Consider the following 26,706-nt stretch of genomic DNA (forward strand, 5'->3'; position numbering starts at 1 on the left):
GTCAAGGTTTGACCATCATCGTAAGAGACTCAGTGCCAAACTATCAATACCTGCATCTGCTACAGATCGACTCACTTGCAAACTAACTCTAGCATGTAGCAGAAACAGTAATAGTGCATGGAAAAACACCCTAGGAAAACAAAACACTAGTGCACTTCTTTTTTTACATGCATGCATACAAGCATTCTTCTAACTAATAATGAGCATGAACATGCACTCAGGCTTAATTAAACAGGAACTCACACATATATGCTCAATCACACTTCTGCACCACACTCGTTAGCTGAGAAACAACATGGTGTGAAATGCTTATAGGGACAAAAATACGTTAACTGGCTGTTTGGTGATGCTCTTGAGAGTAAACCATAACAGAGAAACGGTCACACTACATGCATATGAAATATCAGTGAAAGAGCGAGTGTCAAACTGCACATTTTCGGCTTCTGGCATAAATAACGGACTCCTAAATGCTGCTGTAGTTTTGCTGTCAGCTTTACTGAAGCAACATTTGCATATGTAGTTATAACAAAAAAAGCATTTCTTTCTACGCAGTTGCACAGAAAAACCTCAGTGACCAAACATCGATTAAATCTACAAAACTCCTTCAGTAGAAACTTTGAGATATTAGATATTAGACATCTGGCTTCATCAACATGACCTCAATGGGTTTTAGTGACATGCTTGAAACACAACCTCAAGATTTCCACATTTTATTCTAAAAGATAAAATGCATCAGTGCAACTTGTGATTTTTTAAGTTTGTCTTGAAAAAGACGACTGATAAAGGTTACATTAAAAACATTAAACCACACTGAACAGGTGAACTCATCTACTCAATAGCTGATTTTACGGTTTAATTGTGCTCTTGCAAACTATTCAAACTTTCAGAGGAAGTGTTTTAAGGACTGACATTTAGGTTTTTCTTTTTACTTCCGAGATTGATGATTTTTTTTAGGCTTAAAATTGTGTACATTCATCTTTATCATGAACTAAACATGTAAGAATCAAACTTTTGTCAGTCGCAGAGCTTATTTTCTGCAGAAATCCAAAAGCAAGTTAAATTTTCTATTGGTTTTTTGGTTGAAGAAACCAAAGTCATGCAAACTTCAGGACTGGCCAACAAAAATACATCACTCAAATAGTTAATTATAAATTAAGACTGATGCATTTCTGTTTTGACTGTAATTGCAATAGTCATTTCTCCCCTCAAACTCTATCCTTAATTCATTTTTCAACAAGCCTGTGGCAATGCATACTGGGAATCCTTTCAGAAGCGGTGGGCGGCTGCTTATCGGGACACAAGCTGCAATCACCGAGTCCTGACAGAAACCGCACTGTCACCAAACGCAGTCAATGAGTCCAATCAAACGCATCTAAACACACAGACTCACGCAGTCAAGGAGCTAATGCGATACCGCAAGACACCGTCTGCCACACTAAACACAGCCAAGCAACACAAATAATCACACAGAAAAGTCTCTTCTTTGGACGCTGCAGACCCCAGTCACATTTAGCTGCCGAATGCATTTAGTATTAAACACAGATTTCTTATCTACAAAACTTCACATGAAATGAATGAAAAAATGACTTTCCTTCCATCAAGCTTCAAAGTGAAATCGCAAGGACCAGGTCACATGGCATTAAAGAACAAAATTACTTTCTTGAAATCTTGACCCCATAATGCACTAAAATGTGCACACTATAAAAATACATAAAAAAAAAACCTACAATATTTTTGATTTTAACTATTCATTCATGCAATACTAAAACTAATCAACAAAACGTTCACTCTAACTACAAATGGAATATTTTACCCAATATTTTGTCGTGCATTTAGTTTTTACATATTCGACTCACTAATTGTTAATTTGACGACAAGAAAATGCAAAAACTAAATCAACGTGTTGAGATTGAAAAAAAAACTTTGAAAAAAACTTTTTTTTACTTTGAAACTTTTTCCCTCATAAATTGCTATTAAATTTCTGAAATAATTACAAAGAAATGACAATTAACACACTGAATGAAACTTTGATGATGTGACTGAAACAGTCTAGTACTCCTTATTTACAACTTTTTGCAGTGCATTTGTAAGATACTTTTTTTTTTACGTGTTGCGACCTTTGAAGAGCGCTCCAAATGTCTCATTTATTAGGTTACCTTTCTGTGGAGCACCTTTGAGGTTACCTTTTAGTTAACATGTTGCCTAAAAAGAGAGCGAGAGATATCTTTATACAGAGCCAAACTCACTACCAAACACCCTCAAGCAGGTTTTTATTTGGCCTGCATTACTGTTCCTCTGGAACACCCCTAACGGAGTCTGTACATTAAAGTGAATTTATTACACGTAAGGGGTCTAAATACTATACCCTTAAGTCTTCAACTGTGGAGAAAAATCACTAAAACACACAGCCTTGAGTGGTTTATTATTTAAATGGCAACTTCAATGCGATAAAAGACCTTTTATATTTGCATTTACATTTATTTAAATAATAGTCCCAATAGACATTTATTGTGCTGAGTATTATAGTCTGTTACTGTTGCTAAGCAACATGACAATTTGGTGGCAGATTAGAATGCAGTTTATTAATATTCAGTGCCATTTATGATACCATTGATATTATAATAGTTCTTTTTAGTTTTAAAAATGTTGTATTGACTATTTTTATTTTAGTTTTTGTTAAAGGCTTTATTCATTTGTGCATGCTTGTTTTTATGCATGTAGTCAGTTATTCCAGTGCATCATGTTATTTGTAGTTGTTGTAGTTTATTTTAGTAAACATTTATGTGGGTTTCTTTTTAGTTAATTAAATAATCCTGTCTGAATTTAGAGTCAAAACATCGGTTTATAATCTTCAGCTATGCTCATCATAAACATCTGGAAGTGTTTGATGGCAATACACAAACAGAAAAGACTACTGGAAATTGTTGGAAACTATACACAATTCAAGATTAATTGAAGAAAAAGAAAAATCGCTGTGATATAAAAAGTGCCATGGTATTACTACCAGAATTGTCCAGTCACAGATGTACTAAATATGAAGTTATCATCTAGAAAACTTTTGCAGCAAAATACACTTGGACTATGTATGTTTACTGTCCTGTAGGGCACAAAGTTGAGTTTTTGGTTTCCAGAGGTCTACTACTGGATTTATACGTGCTTATCTACACAACAAGAACAAAGCTGGTTAAATCACTGCGTCTTATTTCAATTCATCTCTGCCCAGCTTTATAACTCCCAAACAGGCTGTTCAATAGAGAACGAAACACTTCAGTGACCTTTCAGACATTTTGGGTGGAGCAGAGAGGCAAGTCTTAGCCAGTTACAGGGCGTTTGGCATTTGTTGGGGAGTAATTTCATGTCTGTCACGAATAAGGGGATAATTCCACACACCTTGTTTCGGTTGAGTGGAAACTGGCAACGGTGCGTGGAGACCGTAATGAAACTCAGTTTGGGGTTTAAACAAGGATGCGTTGGTTTAGTATTCACTAGTGAACTTTGGTCTGTGTGTAATATTCATCCTTACAAACACACAGGAATAGAAATTCCTGTGCTGAAACATCATTTTACGACCAATGCCGAGTTGAGATCGGAGGGACGTTCACTAGACTTTAGACCTAGAAACATGCAGACTTGTGAAGATCTTGCATTAACTCTTTGCTCGTATAGGAAAGTGTGCGACAAACAGAACTGCAATGGCCTCATTTTACACATTACAAGTAAGTTTCCACCGTTATTAACATTTATTTTAGCTTTTAAAAAAAATTTATGTACATTTATAACATTATACTACTGTAATATTACTTGGGATTCAATTACAGAAAACAAGTTAAGTCTTTTTTAAAGATAAATAAAGAAAATGTATATAGTTAATTTCTGTTCACCACTTTAGATTTACCAACTATAATAACTTTGGGTGCGGAGAACCACTGAAATACAGATAATCAGAGTGTGAAACCTGTTTGATAACAGGAATTATTTCTGCAATTCTGTTTAGAGCCACTAGTAGTACAGAAATTACATTCACTGGTCTAGAATTATGAACAGCTTGTGCCATTGCATTAAAAACTACTGTCAGAGTTTACTGCAGCTGGCCGTGTTGCATATGCATTTTTTGGAGTTCCACTTTTGTACACGACATTTATGGGAAGAGAGTATTGAAACAAATCACGCAACAAGATTACTAAGGTTTGCAGTAGTCAATTCACTGGTATTTATGCCATTATTTAACACAAACAAAAAAAAAAACTTCCATTAATCCATTCTGCACTTGACATGGTTGAGATCGTTATATTGGTCCTGGATCTACTATAATTATGCCACTTATGACACTCAAACATTAATCCAAACAATACATTTTGAAATGTATGATTTTAAAACTTTAGAGAGCAGAAGAGGAAAGGCAAGTCACAATGTGATGCAAACTGCACTGTTGGATTGAGTCATCCATGCACATTCTGTCAATAGTAGTATGTTAACTATGCATACTGTGCATCATATACATACTACATACTTGCAGGAAGCAAAATGGTAGAATGCAATACCAAACATAACTAATTAGATCAACCCAACCACAAACCTGATCTCGAAAACCCCACATTCCAAAAATGTGATAGCTCTGATTGGCTAAAAAAGTGTGGGCCACTCTCCTGACCTTTTTTGGGCTAGTAAAGTCAAAGACACAGATGTGTCAACTATTCACTGATATCTGTCATGTCATGTCTGGAAGGCCACTCTGCTTTCTAGATATTTGGCTTTGCAAGTGTAACAAAGCAAGTATAAAAAGAGCCAATAGTTGAGCAACTATCCTCCTCCACTTGACTTTCTCAAATAAATGCCCCATTTAAGGGTCTGTCACACCTCTGGGGTCTGAAGGCCGGAGACTGGGTCTAATATATATATATATATATATATATATATATATATATATATATATAGTGTGTGTGTTTTATTTGCATCTGTGCATGTGTGTGTGTAGGGGCTCTGGCGGGTTAATAATTATTTTTCCTATCAAACTTTGACCTTCCTTTCTCAAACTCTCTCCAATAGCTGTCTGTCACACCAAAAATGCAAATCAGTCAAGCCTGTCTTTGCCCCAAAAGACACACACCCAAAAACGTCATTCAACCCTTTGAGCATTCCTCAATATTCCTTGCCATAATTCATGTGCATAAAACACTAGAACACTCACTCACTATCAATCAGGTTTTCCACATAAACACCACAGAGTGGATTCACAAGGAGAACGCGCCTCATTCATTTTAATTCTTTTTAGCTTATCTTTCCTCTCCAGAACAGCAGATAAACTCCAAAAAAAACAGCATTTCTGCAGCTATTTTAAACTCCCGTGCCGTGATATCTAGCAACTGCCATTTTAAATCCGGATGTCTGGCTGTAACTAGGAGTCTAAATGTCGCTTTGAGAACGAACAGAGAGGGGAAAGGGAAAAGGAAAAAGGCAGAAGCAGCGAATGAGACTCGCTCTAGTAAAACAGGTTCAGCCGTTACAATGCATCACATTCACTCACTCACTCACGCACACGCGCCTGAAACATTGTAACACTGAAACATTCGAAACCCGCGAAACATTGTAACATTCGAAGCGCGCTGCCGTTCTAAGCGCGTATAAAAACAGACTAGCGAAAACAAGGCGACTAAAGCGTGTTAAACGCGCAAATATTTCATTGCACAGGCCCCCGGGCTTTCAGAAGCTCTTACCTTCCTCTGCTGTTTCTCCCAGGCCGGGTCCAGCAGTAGGTCCCGGTCCCAATCGTTCTCTTGCTCCATGTATGTCTGCTGTTCGCCCGCTGAATATAAAGATTGATTATTAGCGGCGTGGTAATCTACCATGTCAGACACCTGAGAACACTGTAAAGACTCTTCCTAAACGGAAACCAAAAGAAACCCGGCTGCAGTAACTGCTCTCGAGGCCTTTGTCGCTCGGTATGAAGTGTCGGCTGCCGCTGACAGTCTCCTCGCCGAGAGTGCGTTCCTCCACCCGTCTGACAAAAATGGAGTAGGAGAGACGCGCCGCTCCCACTGAGGAGGAGGGGAGGAGGTAGTAGGCCCGGAAAACTCATTAATATTTAATATATTCGATTTACTTATTCGGCAGAGATCCGATTTTAGCTCTACCCACGAGCGGGGTGGGCTTCTGCCATTGGCTAATCTCGTCAGGTGGTAGTAGTTTTATATTGAAAATGTGAATTTGTGGCTGTTATATTGAAATATTCACAGTGGGGTTCAGAGGTTTGAGAATATGATAATTAATATATATTACAAATCTGAAGAGATTTAAGAAACGTTGAACTGCACTGTATGTGTAACTTATAAATACATTGCATTTAATATGTGTGTGTGTGTGTGTGTGTGTGTGTGTGTGTGTGTGTGTGTGTGTGTGTGTGTGTGTGTGTGTGTGTGTGTGTGTTAGTTAAGTCGCTTTGGATAAAAGCGTCTGCTAAATGCATATATTTAAATTTGAATTAAATTAAATTTTAATTTACTTTTAAAATAATAAATGTTCACAAGCTATATATAAATTTGTATATTATATATGAATGTATGTTCGTATTATTAAAATATTGCTTACATTATATTACTAACAAATTTCACTAGATTTTTCTATTTATTTAGTTACATATTTTACATATGCCTATAATTATTAATGAAATATATTACATTAACAATTGAATTTGAATTGAACAATTTAATTATATATTACAAAGTCTGTCTTTCTGTCTATTCCACTTGTTTCTTCACTAGTGATTTCAAATTATTAATATAAAACTATTATTATTCTTGGTTACTATTAATTAATTTAGTTACATATTTTACCTTTATACCAAATATGTTAGATTATTATTTAATTAAACATATTTTATATATTACCATGATGGTTTCTACTGAGCTATCTCTTTTTATTATTAAAATATATATATTCATACCAAATTGTATTAGCTTTTTACTGTTGAATATATTACAAAATGCATTTTTCTTTTTTTTTCTTTCGTGTATAAAATATAATTAAATTTATTACTATATGAAAATGTAATTAAAAGCAAAGTGAATAGAAAATGTGTTTTTGTCTTGTAGAGTGTATCAGTGTAACCTGTATCTTCTAAGTTTACACACTCACACAAACAGAAAGAGTTGATGTATTATTCATACACTTTCCACGAAACACTCACCAGCCGGTTGCGTTGTTTTTCTAGCCTTCGTCTGAATTCAACTCTATACAGTTTTAATAGCACACATTATTTGGTGAAAACAGCATGAATGTTTATGATTTGAATTTATTGTGGTCAAACTAGTCTGGTTCTCTGCCAGCTATAAGCTGCTTAATCCTAGCATTAATATTTCATGCCGTCTGTCAAAGGGGACGTGAAGTGGGTCAACATCAGACAGATGAGCGCATCAGCCATACGCTGCTGTTTACATTGTTCATGACACCCAGATCCAGAGCATTAAAGAGCATCCCCTCAAACACAAGGATTGAGACTGAGCTTTATCTTTAATATCATCTCCTTTATTATCCGTAAGATTCAAATACAAATCATTCCCTTATTTGAATCATTTAATGTTTTGCAATTCAAAGCAGCAGCCTCATGTTTAAAATCATAGCTGGGAATCGGGATATTTTACAGACACAAAGCTTATATAAGAATCCTGAACTGATCCAGTCTACACATACTTTATTATCTGGCATATTTCCCACTCATGCATGCTCTCAGAAGTTCCCACTGTAATAAATATTAACAGCACATGGCTCCAGAGACAAGGGGAACAACACATTCAAAAATTAGAAGTATTCATACGACCTAAATGAGGAACATTGGTTTAGTTAAACAAAAAGATCTGAAAAATGTCAGAATATATATTATTTATTATTTCTATTATGAATTATTCATTGTTTTATAATAGTATTGTTATAAAATAATCATAATAAATGTATTAAAAAAATATAGATTAAAAATATCAAAATAGAATAATTTAAAATGATAAATTATTGAATTGTATTACTTTTGTCAGAATATGTATTATTTATTATTGGTATCATTTGTATAATATATAATTGATAATACAAAATCTGTATAAATTACATGATAAAATTTTATTTTTGAATAAAAATATCAATGAAAAAATCTAATTATTAATTTTTATGTTATTATGCTTACTAATAAAAATATTATACCAACTTAAAAATAGTGTTACATAACATAGATGTTAAAAATATTATTTTAGTTAGAATATGTCATATATTATTATGTCAGAATATATATTATTATTATAATTTAGCAATAATTAAATGTTTTTATACATTTATCATTTATAGTGCTAAACTGTAAAATAGTTATGCAATAAAATTATAATATAAAAAATGTCAAAATAAAATGATTTTAAATAAAACGATCAAAATTAATTTTATTATGATACTAATAAAGATATTGCACCAATTTTCTTTAAAAATCTCATTTTTATTAAGCATATTCATTAGTTGGCATCTGTCCACTAGAAACAGTAAAAGCAGTAAACATATAAAGATTAATAGTAGATCTCTGCGAGTGCTGTGCAATGATACATATAAAGTAGCTGTGTTTTGCATCATATCTATTAATACAGAATTTTTACTATTGTAGCTTAATTGTAACGCTGTATTGACCAATCAGCTTCCACTCCAGGAACGATCTGTTTATAGAGCTGTTTCCCTGCAGCTGGTCTGGAATCAGTTGTACATGGTCATTTGCAGGAACTACAAATCAAGAGAAAATATTAAAATGGTGCACATTTAATGAATCACATTTTTCACAAGATTGTAGGTTTCAAGCTCTGATTCACGCAATATATGTCAGTCATGTTGCATAAAGATGGTTAAGCACTAAAGAGGACTGGTCAGCCAGGTTAAACATGAAATATTGAGTGAGTGTGTGTGTGTGCGCATGTGTAAAGAGGACTCAACACTCTCATGTGTATCATGTTTTTACCTTTCTGAAGTTGACTGAAATCACTCCCTTCCCTGTCACATCACATGCCTGAAACTCGCCTGCAAACAAAAACATGTATGAAGATAGATAGATAGATAGATAGATAGATAGATAGATAGATAGATAGATAGATAGATAGATAGATAGAAATGATTATTATTATTACTAAAATGTATTAAAATTGTGTGTCGGTGTGTGTGTGTGTATTCGCCCACCCCGCCAGTAGGAAGACTAAGACATTTCTGACAGTGTATTTAAAGTGTTCAGTTTTTTATTTTTATATTTTGTTTTCATTTTAGTTAACGTTTTAGACATTTTGTTGTTTGTTTTAGTCATTTTTATTATCGATATAGTTTTCATTATTTTTATTCAAACTTTTATTAAATTTATTTTTATTATTGAATACTGAATTAAAAATGCGAAAGGTTGGCAACTAGATGAAATAAAATTAGTTTAAAGTTTCTTTTCTGTTTTAACAAAAGTTGTTTTATGGTTTTCGTTCAAATTAACTGTAATGGTGTAGTATATCCTGGAATAAGGTATATCCTGCTAATTTTTATATTGTGTTCCATGTACTTGATTTGTGTGTTCGCTTACGTATCATGAAGTTCAGTTTGGTGAGCAGGAAGAGGAATCCCGGGAAGCTGACTTTACCACCTGTCTCCGAGTAGCGCAGGACAATCAGCTGCATTATGAAATCATCCACCTTTATACCTAGACCAGAGCAGACGATCTCAGATCAACCTGATCTTCAGCATTCCTCTCAATGTGTTCAGACTCACGACAGCAGATGAATGAACAGGTTTCTCTCCTGACAGCTGGGTATGTTTGCGTTTTCATTCTCAATAAGTGTTGCGTCATTGAATGCATTTTCATGTACAGGGTGTGTGTTCATGCTCATACTTGCATTTGTGTGTGTGTGTGTGTGTGTGTGTGTGTCATGGGTTTCACCTGCTGCTCTCAGAGCGGGTGGGATTTCATAATAATCCAGCACCTGGTTCTTGTTTTTGTCGAATGTCAAAAAAATACCCTTTAAAAACACAGACAGATGGGTGAATAATCACAGAATCCAATCTTTAGATCTAAGATGTAGCCATGAATAATAATCCATGCCTTGAAGCAACAGTTACATGTTATTTACTATAAAATAATAATGAATGAAAAATAAAATAGTATATATTTGAAAATTTGATGTTTTAAAAATAAATAATAATTTCATTGATTTCAAAAAATTTACTGACACGCACACAACTTGTAAACTTTAGGCTTAAAGAAAAATGTGAAATATTTCCCACTCTTTCATCTCATAAATAATTTTTGTGAACTTGAATGCACCATATGATGCAATCAGTCATGTGACATGAAAACGCACTGCTTCACCTTCTACAGTCTCATCCTGACCGTAACCAAACACACCTTAACTGAAAATTAAATTCAATTAATTGAATTAAATTAAAATACTGCAAACTGCCAAATGTGCTCACCGTCCACTCCCAGAGATGTTCCCACAATGCCTGAAACTCCATCAAGTCGAGTTGTCCCTTTCCTTGGCTCTGATTGGAGATGTTAAGGTAAAATTCCAATCTCCACCCAATACATTCTTGTGAACACGCCATAAAATACCACACCCACCCACATCCACCTGCAGTTACTGAGACACACATCCGCTATGATGAGAAAGAAATACTCGCATATATTTCGCATAACACACACCATACTTGTCTTAGAAATAGAATGTGAAACAAACTGTTGCATATTACACTAAGGGGTCAAAATCATGGAATTTCTCATGTTTTTTAAATAAATCTAAATAAAAACAGTAAAATCATGAAATATTATTACAATGTATTACAAATAGCTGTTTCCAATCCCAATATACTTTAAACTGTAATTTATTCCGGTGATCAAAGCTGAATTTTTAGCAGCATTGCTCCAGTCTTCAGTGTCACATGATCTTCAGAATTTCAGAATACACAACTGTTTTCAACACTGATAATGATCAGAAATGTTTCTTGAGCATATTAGAATGATTTCTGAAGATCATGCGACACTGAAGACTGGAGAATAAAATATTACAATTTAAAATAGTCATTTTAAATTGTAATAATATTTCAAAATTTGACTGTATTTCTGTTCAAATAAATGCAGCATTTTAATCAAATCAAAATGAATCAAAACTGATATTAATGCTAGACGATTCATCACACTAGAAAATGTAGATTTTACCACACTTGTTTTACATTGCACAATTTATGCCGTCTGCAAAGGGAAAATCTTCATACTGCATACAGCAAAAATTGTATGGGTACGTATGCAAGCATGCTATTAAAGCATAGTCATGCATTCTTAAACATTTAGGCATTTAAATTCAATGTTTAGTGGTTTATCTATTTCTCTTGTGGGTCCATGCACACTAACCAGTGTGTTTGTTAGGACAGTGTATATCAGAAGTGCACTAGTTATGCAGGATACATCCATGAGCACCACGAAACTCTTGCAGTGCTCCAAACTCAGCTGCTTCTCGCTACCTGCAAAGACTGACCGACCACAAAACAAGAAACAGAAACAATATCATCCAACTCACTTCCTCAGTGGTTTTCATCTCTGCTAGCAGAACTAATGAAAAGAAATGCATTAGCACCACACAGTTATCACAACTTCTCCTGCAAACCGCGTTTACCATTAAAATGCAAATGTAGAAAAAAAAAGAAGTGAACAGATGAAAAACAGCTTGTGTATAAACATGTTCTCACCTCCACTGGCAATGGCTTCGGTCAGCATGTTATACAGATCTGAAGGGGTACAATAAGGCTCCTACAGACAACACGTATATTAATGTTAACAGTCACACGCATAGGACATAAGAGCTACATATCAACTCTAAAAATACATACACACACTCAAAAGTTTGCAAGTAATGTTTGTTTTTACCTTGCCACAGTGTTTCACAAAGAGATTGCCCACTTCATTTATAGACAGCAGACCTGCGAGACGCGGAGACATCGGCTACACACACAAACACACAGCCAGAAACAATTAAACCCAACAATTAAATGGACCCAGTGCTAACAAATGCTCATAGCTACATCAACTTCTCTATTTTACCGGTGTAATCGAGTGCTCTTCTTCTACTTCTGATGTCCCAACAGCTCTGCAAACACACAAACACAACATACATACTGACATATGTAGCAGTTTATGATCTTAAAACAAAGAGAAAGCAACCATCCCACACCAAGTTATGAAAACATCATTTCAGAATTTTCAATGAATATTCATAAAGTCCATGTTTTAAAACACTGAGTATACCTTTGAATGTTCTCTGAAACAAGTAGTAACATTAAAGGGGTCATATGATGTGATTTCAATTTTTTCTTTCTCTTTGGAGTGTTACAAGCTCTTGGTGCATGAAGAAGACTAAAAGTCTCAAATCCAAAGAGATATTCTTTATCAAGGTTAAGGCTGTCCTTACCACGACAACAATCTGTGCATCCGTGTTGAACGTGCTTTTTAGCAAAAGTAGGGCCTTATGATTTCCGTGATTTAGAAAATGGTGACAGAATTCCCGGTATCCATTCATGAAAACTAAATTTACTGTGAAATGCAGAATGTGACAGAATGAATGCACAGACTAGCGTTTCGTTTGCTAGTTTGCTATTGAAGCATGCACAACGCTTGTGGTTTTCGTCTGTAGTAGCTAAATAGTATTCTTGCCATTTAATATTCACATACACTAGTGACTTGTCCTTATCACAGTTTGATTGAAGTTTACTAAACTGCATTTGATTTATTCATTCAATATTTGACTACTTCCTTGACGTTACACTGTAAACTTCTTTTGTGTAGCACTTTGAATGTACAAAAATTAAAGGGATTGTTTAATTTATTGGAATACAATGTAGATACAATAATAGGGCTTTTGTTATGTTATTTCGTATGTTTTTGCCTTCATTTCACCAAAAAATGAAAATTTTGTAAAAAAAATAATAATATTTTGCTATTGTTGTTATTGTTGAAATGTAATATAATCAACCAGAAAAATTTAAACGGGGAAAAAAATATTTTTTAAATTAGGCTAATTTGGGAAAAATAAAACGGATTTCATGGGGCCCTACAAATATCATGCATCTGAAGCTATAATTTAATACTGAGTAACAGTGCACAATATATAAGGCCTATTTTATTTTTTTAATGCCACTGACCCAAGAAGGACCAAGCAAAGTCACTTTCCACACAGGCACACTTCACGTTTGGTTGAAATAACCCTTAAGTGTGTAAATGTATAATTTCCTTCAGTTTAATTTAGATGTGTAATTAAAATAAAATAAATAAATGTATATTTAAAAGTTAGAATTAGACAGACAATAGCATAATGAAAATGACCCCAAAGCACCACCTAGTGTCCAACCTACTCTATTGCTAGTATAAACAGTTTAAATATGAACAAGGGATCTACAACATTAAAGCAATCCTTTATTTATAACATGTATGTACATGAAAAATCTAAAAGATTGGCTACAGCTATGGGACACGGTCGTGCAGCAGCAAGCATCACAACAGTGAAAGGATCCTCAAGGTTGTAAATGTGTGAAACTGTACAGGCCCCCATTCCTGTATTTTACCTCAGGCCCCCCAAATCACTAAATCCACCCCTACCTAGGACAGAAAGTTATTCTGACCTTGCTACAACGATCTGACGCTTCTGAATCAGCTACTGGAAATATGTTTTCTTATTAGTTTAAGTATTTGCTACTGACTGTGTGTGTGTGTGTGTGTGTGTGTGCGCATCTTAACCGTCGGTGTCTTGTGTTCTGCAAACACATCCGAGCTTCATCACTGTGTCTGTCACATCACTCTGTTCCTCTTTCGAGCTTGAACTGACGGTAAAACTAAGGACATTATTAACTGTCTCTACATTATTTTGAAGGATGAAGCTCGTGCTTATGGAAAAGGGCATTACATTTCCGACAAGTGCTTGTGGTGTTCGGCCAATCACAATGCACTGTGTCAGTTGGCCAATCAGAGCAGACTGCGCTTGTGGAAGGAGGGACTTTGTAGAAAATGATGCGTTTGAGAGAAGCGGGGCATAGAGGACCTACAATAATGTACAGCATTTGAAAAATAATGTGTTTTTTGAACATTAAAGCATGTCAACACATTCTATTACACCAAAACACAAAACAATGATCTTTAAAAAAGCATCATATGACCTCTTTAAAAATTTCAAAAGCATTCCATTATTAATATAGCCTACAAATGTTTTGTCCTGGCATTATTAAAGACCAATTAACATTAATGTTCTATTAATGGTAATGAAAGAACCTTAGTTCAGAACATTCCATGTTAGCTGAGATTCGACCTCCAAAAATAAAGACAACTTCAAAAGTTCTCATTATTGTTTCTTTTTTTTTTCTCCTAGAACTCATTATGGGAAGTAAAAATAGATACAAAGTATTTGTCATATATGTGTTTATATTAAAGCTAATTCAAAATAATCTTTTTTTTATTATATTTTTATTTATTTTATTTTATTTTTTATTTTTAAATGATTTAAATTAAAAAAAGAAATATATATATATATATATATATATATATATATATATATATATATATATATATATATATATATATATATATATTAATTCAAATGTTATTTTTAATATGAAAATATTTGAGTAATAATTAAGTAACACTGAAATAACACTGCTGCAGAAAATATTAGTTATGTGTATCAGATTACTGGCTCTGTTTCTCAGAATAAACACCCAAGGTTTGCTCTATATTTAATTCCATTGCAGTCAAGCGAGATGTTATAGAGATCTTGTTTGGGATTTTCCAGCATGTTGGTGAGCATCACTTACATGGTTTGGTTTCCTTTCTCAGTCAGGACTCTCAGAATGAATTCTCCCCCCCTCCTGTTCTCTGTTTGGGGAACGATGATGTAACGACCGGGTGGCAGGTGATCGCGATACACCAGCTCCCGGCGCTGCATTACAGCCATGCGGCGCTCCGGGGTTAACTGAGCCAAGTCTCGAGAGGAGAGGAAATCACGATCGGATGGGGCCTGATCACACACACACACACACACACGCATCAGACAGAGACACTAACATGCTCAAATCTTCACATCATGAGCTCAGAAATTGTTATTTTTATTTCATTTTTCATTTACTCATATATTCCTTTTTGCATATATTCATATATTTTATTTAAATAATATTATAGAAATATTATATACATATATACTATAGTTCTTCTTTCTAACCAGTACAATACATAATATATAATAAATTATATATAATATGTTACATAATACAGTGACTAGTTCATCCTCTGAAGCAAAAACTAAAATCCTAAAATATCCCTTTACTTAAAAAAAGAAAAAAGGCCACATTCCTCGTGTCCATTTAGTTTAACTTGATGTACTAAAATAACTGGAAAAACAAAACAAAAACAAGATTAAAAAAAAACACAGTAAGACAACATTGCTTTGAAGTGTTCATTGTAGCCGTCTGAGAACCTTTCACCATCCAACCAATCAGATTTCAGCTTGTATAATAATACACACTTAGAAAGCAGACGTGTGAAACCTTGTATATGAGCAGCGCGGTGTTGTACGGCCCTCCTGTCTTACGAGTGTGTTTCTGCATGAGCGCCAGCAGGAATGAGCACTGTCTTTCAGTACCTCTGGAGATGGAGATTTCGTCCTCCTCCAGCAGGTTCAGACTGTACTGAGGAGGCCCTACAAACACACACATGTGAGTATAATACAGTGACTCACAAGTTCTACTGTTGAAGCGGTATGATATTTGTGTATGAGTGTGAACAGTGATGCTCACGTACCTTGCCGAGGACTCCAGCGTCCGTGATACATAGTAAATTTCCAGGGCTTAATGACTTTGCTCTCACTCAGTGTTATTTCGCTCAAATGACAAATCTCTATCACAGAAAAGTTCCGGCAGAAATCTTCTGGAGTCATCCTGATGGGCAGAGAGAAGACGATGAAGATGCATCTGCCATCTAAACCAATCAAAGAAGAGCCTGAATATGAATCAGCCAATCAGAATAGAGAGAAAACCGTCTCACCAGAATTCCCCGTCTTCTTTCTGGACTCTCTCCACACGCCGCTGCTCTTCAGCGCTCACATCATTCCACTCTCTCCTAAACTCATCATTAAGCAACAGACATTTGTTTTAGATTTATCAAACGTCTTTTTGCACTTTATCTAAATGTAATATTTAAATCATTTATGAATTTTGTAGATGTCTGAGGACAACTATATCCCCAAAATATAGTTAAATAAACCTATACATATGTTTATTCAGCAAGGATGCGTTCAGTTGATCAAAAGTGACAGTAAAGACATTTTTAATGTTACAAATGATTTCTGTTTCAAATAAATGCCATTCTTGTGAACTCACTATTCATCAAAGAACCCTGAATAGATTATTTATACATTGATAATAACCAGAAACATGTATTGAGACGCAGATTAACATTACATATACATTGAATCATTTAGCACAGTCTTTTATCTGAAGCGATTTACAAAACAGTATAAGAGCCATGACAAGTTTCAGCTAGTCAAGCAGAGAACACATAGCTATGTTTTTTTTCTTCCAAGAACAGGATAGACAAGAAAAGGGTAAGTGGGTGAGTCTTTAGATGTTTTTTTAAAAATGAGTAAAGACTCAGCTGTACGAACTGAGATTGGGAGGTCATTCCACCAGCTCGGCACAGTACAGGAAAAGGTCAGTGAGAGTGATTTTGTACTTCTTTGGGATGGCACCACAAGGCATCGTACACTTGCAGAACGCAATTTTCAGGAGGGCGCATAAGTGGTCATCTATTCAGGGTGCCAGAGGTCGTCTTGTAGGCAAGCGTCAGTACGTTGATTTTAATGCGAGCAGCTACTGGTAGCCAGTGTAACCTGATGAGGAGAGGAATAACGTAAGCTTTTCTTGGCTCATTGAAGACAACCATTAACTGGAACCAGTAGCAGTTCTGTCTTAGAAAGGTTGAGCTCAAGAAATGTCACTCAGACAGGCTGCAATGCGAGCAGCTACCGTCGGATCATCTGGTTGGAAATTTAAAGTAGGGTTGATTGTCATCAGCATAGCAGTGATAAGAAAAGCCATGATTCTGAATGACAGATCCTAATGACGTCATGTAGATGGAGAAGAGAAGTGGTCCAAGTACTGAGCCTTGAGGAACCCCAGTAGCAAGAAATTGTGACTTAGAAACTTCACCCCTCCAAGACACCCTGAAGGATCTGTCAGAGAGGTAGGATTTAAACCAGAGGAGTGCGGTTTCAGAGATGCCCATCTTTCTGAGGGTGGACAGGAGAATCTGGTGATTAACAGTGTCAAAAGCAGCAGACAGGTAAAGCTAGATGTGTACTGTGGATTTTGAAGCTGCTCTTGCCAGTCGCATGGCTTCAGTAACTGAGAACAGGGCATTTTCAGTTGATTGGCCACTTTTGTAGCCAGATTGGTTGCTGTCCAGGAGGTTGTTCTGTACAAGAAACGTAGAGAGCTGGTTGAACACAACTCACTCAAGTGTCTTTGCAATGAATGGAAGAAGGGATACCGGCTTTATAGAAGTGCTTGGTTTAGAGATGGTTTCTGAAGCAGTGGGCTTACCTGATCCTGCTTAAATGCTGAAGTAAATGTACCAGAGTGAAGAGAGGAGTTGATAATGTTAGTAAGTGAAGGTAAGACTGAAGAAGAAATGGATTGAAGGGGATAGGTGTGTGGGGATAGGATCAAGGGTATAGTATATTTCACTATAGGATAGGATAGAATAGTATATTTCACATTATATTCTAACAATATCACCTCAATGATTCGGATCTGGACTAACATCACAGGAATAAATTAAATTTTACAATATGCTCAAATAGAAAAGTGATCTTGAACGGTAAGAATCTTTCACAATATAACTGTTTTTACTGGACTTTTAATCAAATCAATGTAGGCTTGATTGACTTGATGACTTTATAAAAAAAAAAAAAAAAAAACATGTTTGTTACTTGAAATAAAATTATATATATATATATATATATATATATATATATATATATATATATATATATATATATATATATATATATATATATATTCACTTTCATATTCATATAAGGTGTTTTGTACCCTTTGTCACTCCAAGGCCCACTCCACTCAGTGTTCCCCCACGGGTTCCTGATCCGCACCAGATGAACCGGACCTTTCGTAGTCGAGATCTGAGACGGAGAGAAAGCAAATCAGTCTGAAGAGCAGTGCTGTTTGCAGGACTTGCTGTGTTTCTATTTCTTTAGAAGAGAATGTATTCTGGCCTTTAGACAAAACATTTCAGCTATTTGGCTTTTTATCAATGACCTAAGAGAGAAATCCTAGCCTATACTGTAGCCATTTTTGATAAATACAGCATTGTGTGGGACAACTCATATTTTCTTGTAAAGGTTCTCAAAGTTATCAACCAACATTCTTCCAGTAACATGAACAGAACATTTGTTAAAAGATATCTGGTCATTAATGTTACTGTAGCATGAAAACATTTATCATTCCAGAAACTTCTTTTTTTTTTTTTTTGAAAAAGTTACTACTCATGTAACAAATTCAGAATAAAAAAAAAACTTATTCTGAAGTTTTCTAAAATGCTAAATTCTGACAACATTCTATTAAATGTATTTTACCCTAAACAGAACGTTTTTTGAACTTTATATTCTAAAAACATTAAAATGTCCAGTTTTCCTGTCATGATTAGAACATTACTTAAAGGTTACAAAATTGTTTCTCAGAACACAAGTACAGATCAATTATAGTGCCCCAATTATATGTAATGAAAGACTCATATTTTGGTTTTGGGAGTCACCAATAACAGGTTTGACATGCATGCAAGGTCAGAAAACACTTTAATATGAATTTACCAACAAGTGGATGGGCAATATGCTAATGTTTCATGTTGACGTCAACATGAAACGGCTTGCAATTCGTTTTAAAAACGACTCGTTTCAATGATTCAGACTCGAGGCACTTAAATGAAGATGCTCAGAGAATGCTGTTCTGAGAACAAGAGAGAATATTAATCAAATATTAATAAAGCTATAAGAACTTTTCATAAACCTTGCTTTAAGAATATTATTTTATATTTATAATTCTTTATAACTTTTAAAAAATTATTCATTGTATTCAAAAGTAACATCCCTATAATGTTTGCAAAATTATCAAATGTTCCTCTTTTTCATAAGCAAGAAAAAAAAACTAGTAAAATTGGAAAATAGATAAATAATAATATAAAGAAATATTTCAGATCTAAGTATGTGAATTGGGACTCAGCAATACCAGAGGTGTTGTTATTTAAGCAGATGGTGCCCTCTGGTGGAACACTGAGCTTTACAGACACAAAACACAAATCGAGAGCTGCTTTGACAGTCTGATAATGAAAGAGAGTGAAAAAAACACCCAAGGGAAAATTTCCCCTCTCACCGTCTCAAAGCCAGTCATGGTGTAGGCATGGTAGTACACAATCCCAAACTTATTTCTCTCTCCGAAGGAACCCTTCACAAAGAAAGAGAGACAAGACAATAGATTACTGTACTTCCACAAAATCACATTTCCTGGAACTCAACTGTCTCAACTGCTGTCACAGACACAAATTCCAGGTTTATTTTTTTAAAGAAATTAATACTTGTATCAAGCAAGGATACATTAAATGTATCAAAGGCGGCAGTAAACACATTTGTAATATTAACAAAACACATATTTAATTATTTATAAATAATAAAATGTATATATTTATATATATATATATATATATATATATATATATATATATATATATATATATATATATATATATATATATATATATATATATATATATATATATACATTTAGAATAAATGTGGTTCTTTTGAGCTTTCAATTCATCAACGAATCCAGAAAAAATAGACGTGACAGTTTCCACAAAAATGTATATCAATAATATTCAGAAATGTTTCTTGAGCACCAAAACACCATTTTAGAATGATTTCTGGAGATCATGTGACACTGATGAAAATCAGCTAGGAATAAATTACATTTTCAAACATTTTGTAATAGAAAACAATTTTAAACTGCAGTAAAACAATATTACTTTATTTTTGAGCTTCGGTGAGCAGAATTTTTCAGAATCATTAAAATCTTTTGAATGGGAGTGTACATTTTTTGACAAGCAGTGTGGGGATTTTACATGGTTAAAAACTTCACATACACTGCTTCAGAAGACTTGAAATACTACTTCTGTGACACCTTATTGGAGCTTAAATGTCTATATCTATTCACTATCACTGTATGAACAGGAGCAGCATGAACATTCTACTAAACATCTTTATTTGTATTCCACAGAAGTCATCATACAGGTTTGAATTGATGTGAGGGAGAATAAATGATCAGATAAAATTCCTTTTAATAATGCATGTGAAGAGAGCGTACCTCTGTGCTAGCACAGTTGACCAGAGCTCCTTTATGCAGCAGCGGGTGCAGGAGAGAGTCCAGTATTTGAGGGTCAGAGGGCACCGGGAATCCCTCTGTAATCCCACCTGTCATGTCTGCCAGAGCCTCGTGAGGTAAACCCATGTCCAGAGCAGTATAACCACCCTTCAGCCTAAGAAAGAGATGGAGTGGATAATCTGAGCAACAAGCAGTTTATGTGCATGCACAGCTCACCCTCAGACCAGCATCAGACCAGCAACAGTAACCAATGGATGCTCTGCAGTGAATGGGTGCCGTCAGAATGAGAGTCCAATCAGCTGATTAAAACATTGGGAAGCTGAAAGCTGCATGTTTGTAAGAAACTTTAAAACTTAATAAATCTTCGCTTCTGGCAAAAATACAAGTCCTTAATGTTTAATTACTCGTTCTGCTGTGAAAAAAAAAGAGCTTGATCTGTGCAGATTTCTTTCCTATAACAACTTTTTCACTCGAGGAAGCTTTATTATGTATAAATGATATTTTATCCCTGAAGCTATGACATGCCCAAACATGCAGCTTCTCGTTTCACAAGATATTAACTGATGGACTGGAGTGCTGTGGATTACTTGTGATGTTTTTATCTGCTGTTTGGACTCTCATTTTGACGGCACCCATTTACTGCAGAGTATACGTAGTGATGCAATGCTACATTTCTCCAAATCTGCTCTGATGGAGAAACAAACTCATCTCTATCTCGGATGGCCTGAGGGTGAGTAAATGTTTTAGCAAATGTTCATTTTTGTGTGAATTTTTCCTTTAAATATGATATCCAGGCATTTATTTGCACCAAAATATTCCACTAACTTGGCATAAGCTTTCTCCAGTAGAGCGCTCCAGAATTCTTCTCTGTTTGTGGAGCGCATATAGACCAGTTCACCGTTTTCTGTCGGCAAGCGGTCATCAATTTGCACCTCAGTCCACTCACCATACTGCCAAAACTACAGACAGAGAGACAGCGTTAAACCCATCACAACTGCTTCATTCTGTACGGTAACAACAGTACCAACCCGAAAACGGAAGCGGCCGTTGTATCCACTCTGAAAGTCTTGTCCTGGGGGAACGACCTGATCCAGAAGAGTATTGTTGAGAGAGAGAGACGCCACCGCAGACAGGAACCAGCAGTCATCTGAGAGACAGAGAGAGAGTTAAGCACATTAGACCCGTTCAAACATGTTTTAGGTCAAATCTGGTTCTAAAAGATGATTCTAAAGTTATGTGGTGTAATAAGTTTATTTTGCTACTTTGGTTGTTTGTGGTTTAACTTTTCAACATTTAATATTAAATGGAGACCTAACACAAAACCACAATCAAACATTTAAACTGCATATTAACAAGAAATGGTCAAAAGTTTGCAATAATTATGATCAATAATGATCTGAACATTAAAGTCTCTTCTGCTAAACAATGTTGCATTTATTTGATGAAAAATACAGTAAAACCAGTGGTATTGTGAAATATATGTTTAAAAGGGCTGTTTCCTATTTTAGTATTTATTATTTTTTTTACTGTGGCTTTTGGTCAGTTTAATGTATTCTTACTGAATAAATGTATTTCTTTCTTTCTTTCTTTAAAATCTAACCCCAAACTTTTGTATGGTTTTGTATCACAGTTCCCACAAAATGTTGGGTAGCAAAAACTGTTTGTTTTTTCTGTGAAGCAAATCTTTATATTGGACTGATTTCTGAAGGATCGTGTGATACTGAAGACATTGAAGAGTTTACTGTATTTATACTGTAATTTATTACTGTATTTTTAACAAATATATCCACTTTTTGTCCTTTTTAACAGATTCTGGGTCAAAATCCTGTGTAGTTTTATTCATGTTTTTGAGGATAAGGGTATCATTGTCTAATTTGATGAGCTTCTACCAAGTGATAGATCAATGTGCAACTAAATTCTATTGAGTATGATTGGATTCACAACCTCTGACCTTAATAACAAAAGAGAAACGGTAAGTGTTGCACTGTATTATACGTGTTTAGCTTTGTGTGATCAACCACTGCTTTACAGCAAACACTAAAGTCATTTGCTGCTTTAATGAAGCACAAACAGTGTGTTATACAAGAACCTGTATTGTTCTCAGTGTGAATTCTTATTGTTTAAATGGTTCAAAATCAAATTCTCACTCAGTTTTCCCTGGCAGATGTCCATACGTGTGGCTCCATCAGCAATAAACTTTGGAAACCTACAGATCTCCTGGAAAAGAGAGGAGAAAAAACATAAGGGCACTTTACGGTCAATGGATATTTAGGAATAGGAATAATATGTCATCATATTATTAAAAAAAACACCTTTTATTATTTTCACTTATTAAAAGGATTTATGAAACCTTAAAGCAATAAAAGATCCAACAAAACAAATGCTAAATGCCATCAGAATAATGTTACATAATGCTGTAAATGATGTTATGAAGTGCTTGGACATAGGTCAAATGTCATAGCATCTAATCCAAGCTATATTGTCTTACTTTTAGACAAACAAATATTAGCACATACACCAAATCTGCACCATTTTCAGACTGTTATTGCAAAAAATAAACAGCACATGCTTTGATATTCTGTTGCATTGCAGTGGCATTGAAACAGTTTAAGCGTGATTATAAGTGGCGAAATCCTTTTTATTAGTGCATATCTTAAAGTAGCTAATGTTTATGTCAAATTGTAATAACTTTTTAATAGGTCCGTTTGATGTACGATCTCATAATGTTGAGAAACAAATGTTCTCGGAATATCATTTTTCAACGTCCTTATTTAACGTTATTTGTTCTTGATGAACATTCTAAGACACGTTTTTAGAACATTCTTAAAATAAAATGTTAATCACGAAAATAAAACTAGGTATATATGTTCGTTCTTAGAATATAAAAAAAATAAGCATTCCACTAACGTTAGCCTATAATTTGGGTGGAAACAGACGTACTAGAAAGTTGTAAGAAACATTTTTGTAACCTTGGCATAAGGTTGTAATCATGGTTTTTCATTTCAATGTTGAAACATTTCAAACCAACGTCCCCACGTCGTTTTTAGAACCCACATGGCGGGAAAAAAAGCACAGCTCTGGCTCTCGGGAGGTGTGTGCTGGGCTGGGCTGTCGCTTTGACTCACCTGTGGTCGTTTCCAAACCATGTTTTGCAGAATCGGCATGTTCTGCACCGGGAACATGGTGTCCTTGTAAAGCCGGTCCAGCAGAGGAAGCCCGGAGGTGGGAGACTTCATCGTCGGGCTGCCCAGACTCTCCCAGGGTTTGGAATCGTACGAGTCCCTTCTCTGTTGTTTCTCGAGTTCACACATACTGGAGAGCGACTTCTGTCCTTCTGAATCTGTCAGTGGGTTTGGGAACGAGTGTATCTGAATGCACACAGACTGTTATATTTATCCATACCGTCGAAAACGTCAACGAATCGAATATTGGTCTGTGGTAAAGTGGGCGTAAACTTCAGCAAAGCAAGTCTTTCCTCAGCTTACCTTTACACATCTCCCTCTCCCCCTCCAGCTGTGCGCTAACTAACACTGTCCAAGCGAAAACATCTGTCATCATAAACGACAAACTTAACCACGTAACTATCAGCTGATCTTGCAAAAAAGAGCTTTGCGTTGACGTTTTGCAACAAAGGCAAACAATAGATGTAAACAAATGCACTATGAAACACAAAAGCACTGATGGAGAATACACACATTACTGAGATGAGGAGGTTGGAGGTTTGCAGGTCTTTATTCAGTTACTGATCTATTGCTGAGGTGTCTGAACTGTCATGTGCATGTCAGCCTGGATGCCTTAAACTACAAAACACAATATCCAGACCCATGCAGTGAAAGTAAAAAAAAAAACTGAGGTTCAAAGTTTGGAAAAATTTCTATTTTTGAATGTTTTTAAGATGTCTCTTTTGCTCATAAAGGCTGCCTTTATTTAAAAACAAAAACAAATAAACAAAAAAAAACAAAAAACAGGAATAATTTGTGAAATTGTAAAATTTAATATAACTAAATGTTAAAATGTAATTTATTCCTGTGATGCGATGTTGATAGTCTTTAGTGTCATGGGATTCTTAAGAAATCATTCTAATAAACTGATTTACTGCTCAAGAAACATTTCTTATTAATATGACAATTTTTTGTTTGTTTGTTTGTTTTGTGGATGTGTGTGTGTGTATATACTATATAATATAATAATTAATCAATAAAAAAGTTCTAATACTCAAAGATTTGAACAGTGGTTTGTTTATTGCATTAGGCAATAATACATAAATGTATTACATATATTTTATATAATTTTTTTGCACAAAATATGTAATAAAAAATATACGATTATGGCATGGGCAGCCCAGAACATGCTTAAAATAGATTTAATGCAGTATCAAAAACACATACTATACATGTAGTTTAATTTGAAAAAAAAGAGAGGAAAACTATTATAATCAGGTTACAAAGAAGTGTTTATGCAAAATGACTTGCAAATGAAAAAGAAAAACAGTAAAATGAGAAGAAATACAGTACAATACTGAATGTAGTGAAGTGAGCCGTACAGAGATGTGGGTGTGAGTCAGTGTAAGATTTAGTACAGATATAATTAGATTGCTAAATGAGAGATAGTTTTTTATTGTATAGTTTATGTATTGTTGTCTTTGTTTTGTTAGCCTAATATGACAAATTAGCTATATGGAATAAATAAATAAAGTGTAAACTAACTTTAATTTCTGTTGTTGTGTATCCAGTTTTCCCACTTTCCCCTCTTTTCTATTCTGTTTGTTATGAACACATATTTACCACACACTTTCTATGTTTTAATTGTTCTGCACATCATTGGTGTTCTTTACAAACACTTTAGAAATGCCCTTGGAAAGATCAGATTCTTAGAAAACATTCCTGCGTCTCCTGGACTGGTATCAACATGTCTAAGCAGAAGCTTGTTCTTACTGATTTGCATATAAACCATTCCAGTGAACATATGCAAACATATATTTTGAGCTCCAAGGATTTTGGACAACTATATTAGATTAGATTCAACTTTATTGTCATTATGCAGAGTACAATTACAGAGCTAATGAAATGCAGTTAGCATCTAACCAGAAGTGCAAGAATATAGTGTTTTATATACATAAAAAGTGCAGAGTAAGTAAAGCTATGATATACAGAATGTACAGTGGAGTTGCTATATACAATATTGATCAGAGTATATACAGAATATAAATATGAATGCAATGTAGGGATTGTATGTACATTATGAACAGAGCAATGAAGGATTATATATGAATATGAACAGCAGGAACGTGAGAACAGTGGTAATAAATACAGTTGAATGAGTGTGCAAAAGTATTGTTGAACAATGTTTTATATGCAAAATAACAGTAGTGCAATTATTTTTTTTGTAGAAATGGTCTACTGTGCTTGTACAGTAACCACTTAGACAGTTTATAGTGTAATGAATTTAACCATGTGCAGTCTGTGCAAAATATGAGTAGTGCAATACATGTATGTAAAGTACTGTGACGGTGACCAGTGCAGTAAAAGAGCAGGTGCAGGTTAGATTGGTGGTGCGGCGTTCAGGAGTGTCACAGCCTCAGGAAAGAAGCTCTTCCTGAGCCTACTTGTGCGTAGGCTCCTGTAACGCCTGCCGGATGGAAGGAGGGTAAAAAGTCCATGGTTAGGGTGAGAGGCATCCTTGATGATGTTTCTTGCCCTGCACCCGCTGGAGTGCTTTGCGGTCAGATGCGGAGCAATTGCTGTACCACACTGAGATGCAGTTTGTGAGTATGCTCTCAATGGTACATCGGTAGAATTCAGCAAGGATCCTGGGACTGAGGTGAACTTTTTTAAGGCTCCGTAAGAAGTAAAGGCGCTGCTGAGCCTTTTTGACCAGGGTGGAGGTGTTTAGGGACCAGGTGAGGTCATCGGAGATGTGGATGCAAAGGAACTTGAAACTGTACACACGCTCCACTACAGCTCCGTTGATGTAGATGGGTGTGTGTGCATGATTCCTAGTCCGCCCAAAGTCCACAATGATCTCCTTTGTCTTCTGGGTGTTTAGTTCCAGGTTGTTGGTGGCACACCACACATCCAGGTGCTGCACCTCATCCCTGTAGGCTGACTCATCATCATCCTTGATCAGACCTACCACCGTGGTGTCATCTGCAAATTTGATTATGGTGTTGGAGCCATAAACAGGAACACAGTCATGGGTGAATAGGGAGTACAGGAGAGGGCTAAGTACGCAGCCTTG

The 26,706-nt window shown here is 35.1% G+C and overlaps 2 protein-coding genes across 3 annotated transcripts in view; both read right to left on the reverse strand.

The window, feature by feature from the left end:
- Positions 1-6,048, reverse strand: part of LOC113114716 (alpha-actinin-4-like) — a 38,568-nt gene extending 32,520 nt beyond the window's left edge. For both annotated transcript variants that reach the window (XM_026281649.1, XM_026281648.1), the window contains exon 1: positions 5,715-6,048. In XM_026281649.1, coding sequence (XP_026137434.1) covers positions 5,715-5,846 — 132 coding nt within the window. In that variant the 5' untranslated portion in view covers positions 5,847-6,048. The remainder of the gene's footprint in view (positions 1-5,714) is intronic.
- Positions 6,049-8,449: 2,401 nt separating this feature from the next.
- Positions 8,450-23,951, reverse strand: LOC113114717 (calpain-1 catalytic subunit-like). The gene is made up of 20 exons (XM_026281651.1): positions 23,595-23,951; positions 22,617-22,686; positions 21,498-21,616; positions 21,295-21,428; positions 20,452-20,623; positions 19,465-19,536; positions 18,130-18,218; positions 16,064-16,138; positions 15,821-15,957; positions 15,568-15,719; positions 14,839-15,041; positions 12,083-12,128; positions 11,909-11,983; positions 11,731-11,791; positions 11,450-11,514; positions 10,462-10,530; positions 9,929-10,007; positions 9,575-9,691; positions 8,978-9,036; positions 8,450-8,745 (listed from the first exon to the last, which is right to left on the reverse strand). The coding sequence occupies exons 1-20, from the start codon at positions 23,778-23,780 to the stop codon at positions 8,719-8,721; spliced, it is 2,007 nt and encodes a 668-aa protein (XP_026137436.1). The 5' UTR covers positions 23,781-23,951; the 3' UTR covers positions 8,450-8,718.
- Positions 23,952-26,706: the final 2,755 nt, after the last annotated feature.

Source organism: Carassius auratus, chromosome 15, assembly GCF_003368295.1.
Source record: "Carassius auratus strain Wakin chromosome 15, ASM336829v1, whole genome shotgun sequence".
In the NCBI taxonomy this organism is placed as follows: domain Eukaryota; kingdom Metazoa; phylum Chordata; class Actinopteri; order Cypriniformes; family Cyprinidae; genus Carassius; species Carassius auratus.